Raw genomic sequence first — 2,500 nt, forward strand, 5'->3', positions numbered from 1 at the left:
GATGAGTTGGGAGGAGCTATGATCAATCATCCAACCTCACTAACGCTCTTGTCACTGAATGCAGTCAAATCCTCACAGCAATGTTCCTCCTCCAAAATCTAGTAGAAAGTCTTCTTCTCTGGACAGTTACTCCAACAGAAGCAGGATCAGCTCTTAATACCCTTAATTTTATAAGAAACAGTGAATGAGCAGGCGTCCCAATACTTTTGTCAATATAGAAGTATGTACTTTACAGTATACAGAGCATAGTACGCAATTTGGACAAGACTGTCTAGCAGTGCTGTATATAAGCGTGTGTGTGTGTGTGTGTGTGTGTGTGTGTGTGTAGGTGTGTGATCTGGCCCATGCTCTGAGAGATGGAGTGTTACTGTGTCACCTGCTCAATAATCTCCACCCCCACACGGTCAACCTGCGCGAGATCAACCTGCGGCCGCAGATGTCTCAGGTATGTGTGTGTGTGTGTGTGTGTGGGTGGGTGGGTGTGTGTTTCAGAGCCTCTGGAAGTGGTGATTGATCTGCAGTGATGTTATTTGACTGTGTGTGTGTGTGTGTATGTGTGTGTGTGGTGTTACTGTGTAAACAGCTCTGTGTATTCAGGGTGATTTTGGTTCGTATACTGAATCACAACAATACAATCAGATCGAACTGATTCATGATGAGATGTGAGGGTTCATTAAACACTGAATCACTTCCTAAAGAATCTGAATTGAACTGATTTGTGGTGAATTATTTAGTAAAGAATCATATTTGAATTAAATTGAATCATGGTTATATTGGTATAGATTTTATGATTCACTAAATTGTTTTAAAGAACCATAATCAAACTGAATCATGATGAAAGATGAGATGTAATGATTTGTTTGATTGTTTACTACAGAATCCAAATTACATTGAATCTTGGCGAAATCTCAAATCTAATGAATCATTGAATCACTTCTTAAAGAAATGTATCTTAATGAAATTAAAACATGGTTATATTTAAGATTCATTGATTCAATTGATCACTTCCTAAGAAATCATATTTCTATTGAATCAAATTGAAATGTGGTGAAATCTGTTTCATAAATGTAATAAGTAATTGATTCATGTTCTATGGAGTCATATTAATTTATGATGATATTTGAGATTTAAAGATTCATTGAAAAGTTTCTAAAACATTTGCAATCTACAGTTAAACTCACAGTTAAGAGTCACGGTTAAACTTGAGATTTAATGATTCATTCAATGATTTCCTAAATCCAAGACTGAATCATTTTTCATCAGTTCTTGTATAAATCATTCCTCTGAGTCAATTTGAATTAGATGTGATGATTCAGTGCTTCGTATGACGTATACACTATCAAGCCATGATCCAATTAAGCGAGTTTCATGAAACTGAATCATTTCTTACAGAATCAGGACTCAGTTGAACTGTGGTGAAATGCCTGTTGTGAAGAATGTTCTCAAGTATGTTCCGATTCTTTAGGAAGCGATTCAGTGTTCATAACTTTATTTGCTTTAGGATTCACTGAGTCAAACTAAAGTGTTGTAGAAATAGAAATGTAATGATTCACTGAATCATTTCACAAAGAATCAGAATAGAATTTAAAAATACGCTAAGATCAAAGATTCACACTCTTAATGGTGCACAGTACACTGGACGCTGAGGCCATGCATACACTCCTGCAGTGTGTAGGATCCTCAAGGCCTTATGCATCAGCTACGAAGCTAATCTAGCTAACAAGCATTAAAAGCATATACCCTACCAATTAGCATGATGCTAACTAGCGTCCCCTCGTGTTTGCTGTCTGATGTCTGCTTCTTCAGTTTTCTTCACTGGAGCTACAAGGCTAATGTAGCTAACATGCTAACGCCCTGCTTATATCAGCCCCACTGTGACACACTTGCTTATGAGTTATAATTTTTAATAGGACTGAAAACTGAACACCGTTAGCACTGTTGCTAATTTCAGTGCTAAGCTAAGATTCCAGTGCTTGTCAGCTGCATTAGCCTCAGAGCTAAAGTAAAGAGTGATTGACGGTATTTGTGGAAATGAGAATTTGGGGGTTAAGTAATGTCTTTAATGTGAAACTTCAGTATATTTGGGGTAATTTGGAGAGAAGTGAAGCGTGTACGTTTACAGCTGGGGGTTTCCATCACTTCGGCCCTGCAGCTGCAGCTGTTCAGGCTGATCTCAGCTCTTTACACCAGTGCAGGGTGTGCGTACGGTGAATTGACACCAGCGGCGACACTAACGCCAGCGCCTCTCACCTCTCACTCACTGACTGCTTCTGTTTCTGCTGTTTCTCAGCTTCTCCTTCTCGTCTCTGACTCTGTTTCTCCGATTCTCGGCCTTTCTCTCTCTCTCTTTTCTCTCTCTGGGGCTTTTTCTGAACACTTGCAGGCCAGAAGTGACAATCTACCCCATCCAGCGCTGTCATATCATTTGCGCTGAAGTGAGAAGACATTATTCACTTTCATTTTCAGAATAGAAGCTGAGGCATGCACAATAACAAGCCGA

At 39.1% G+C, this 2,500-nt stretch overlaps 1 protein-coding gene across 2 annotated transcripts in view; it reads left to right on the forward strand.

Moving 5' to 3' along the window:
- LOC140535672 (proto-oncogene vav-like) overlaps window positions 1-2,500 on the forward strand; it is a 52,390-nt gene that overhangs the window by 2,835 nt on the left and 47,055 nt on the right. For both annotated transcript variants that reach the window (XM_072657103.1, XM_072657104.1), the window contains exon 2: window positions 329-445. In XM_072657103.1, coding sequence (XP_072513204.1) covers window positions 329-445 — 117 coding nt within the window. The remainder of the gene's footprint in view (window positions 1-328; window positions 446-2,500) is intronic.

Source organism: Salminus brasiliensis, chromosome 15 (genome assembly GCF_030463535.1).
Source record: "Salminus brasiliensis chromosome 15, fSalBra1.hap2, whole genome shotgun sequence".
In the NCBI taxonomy this organism is placed as follows: Eukaryota; Metazoa; Chordata; class Actinopteri; order Characiformes; family Bryconidae; genus Salminus; species Salminus brasiliensis.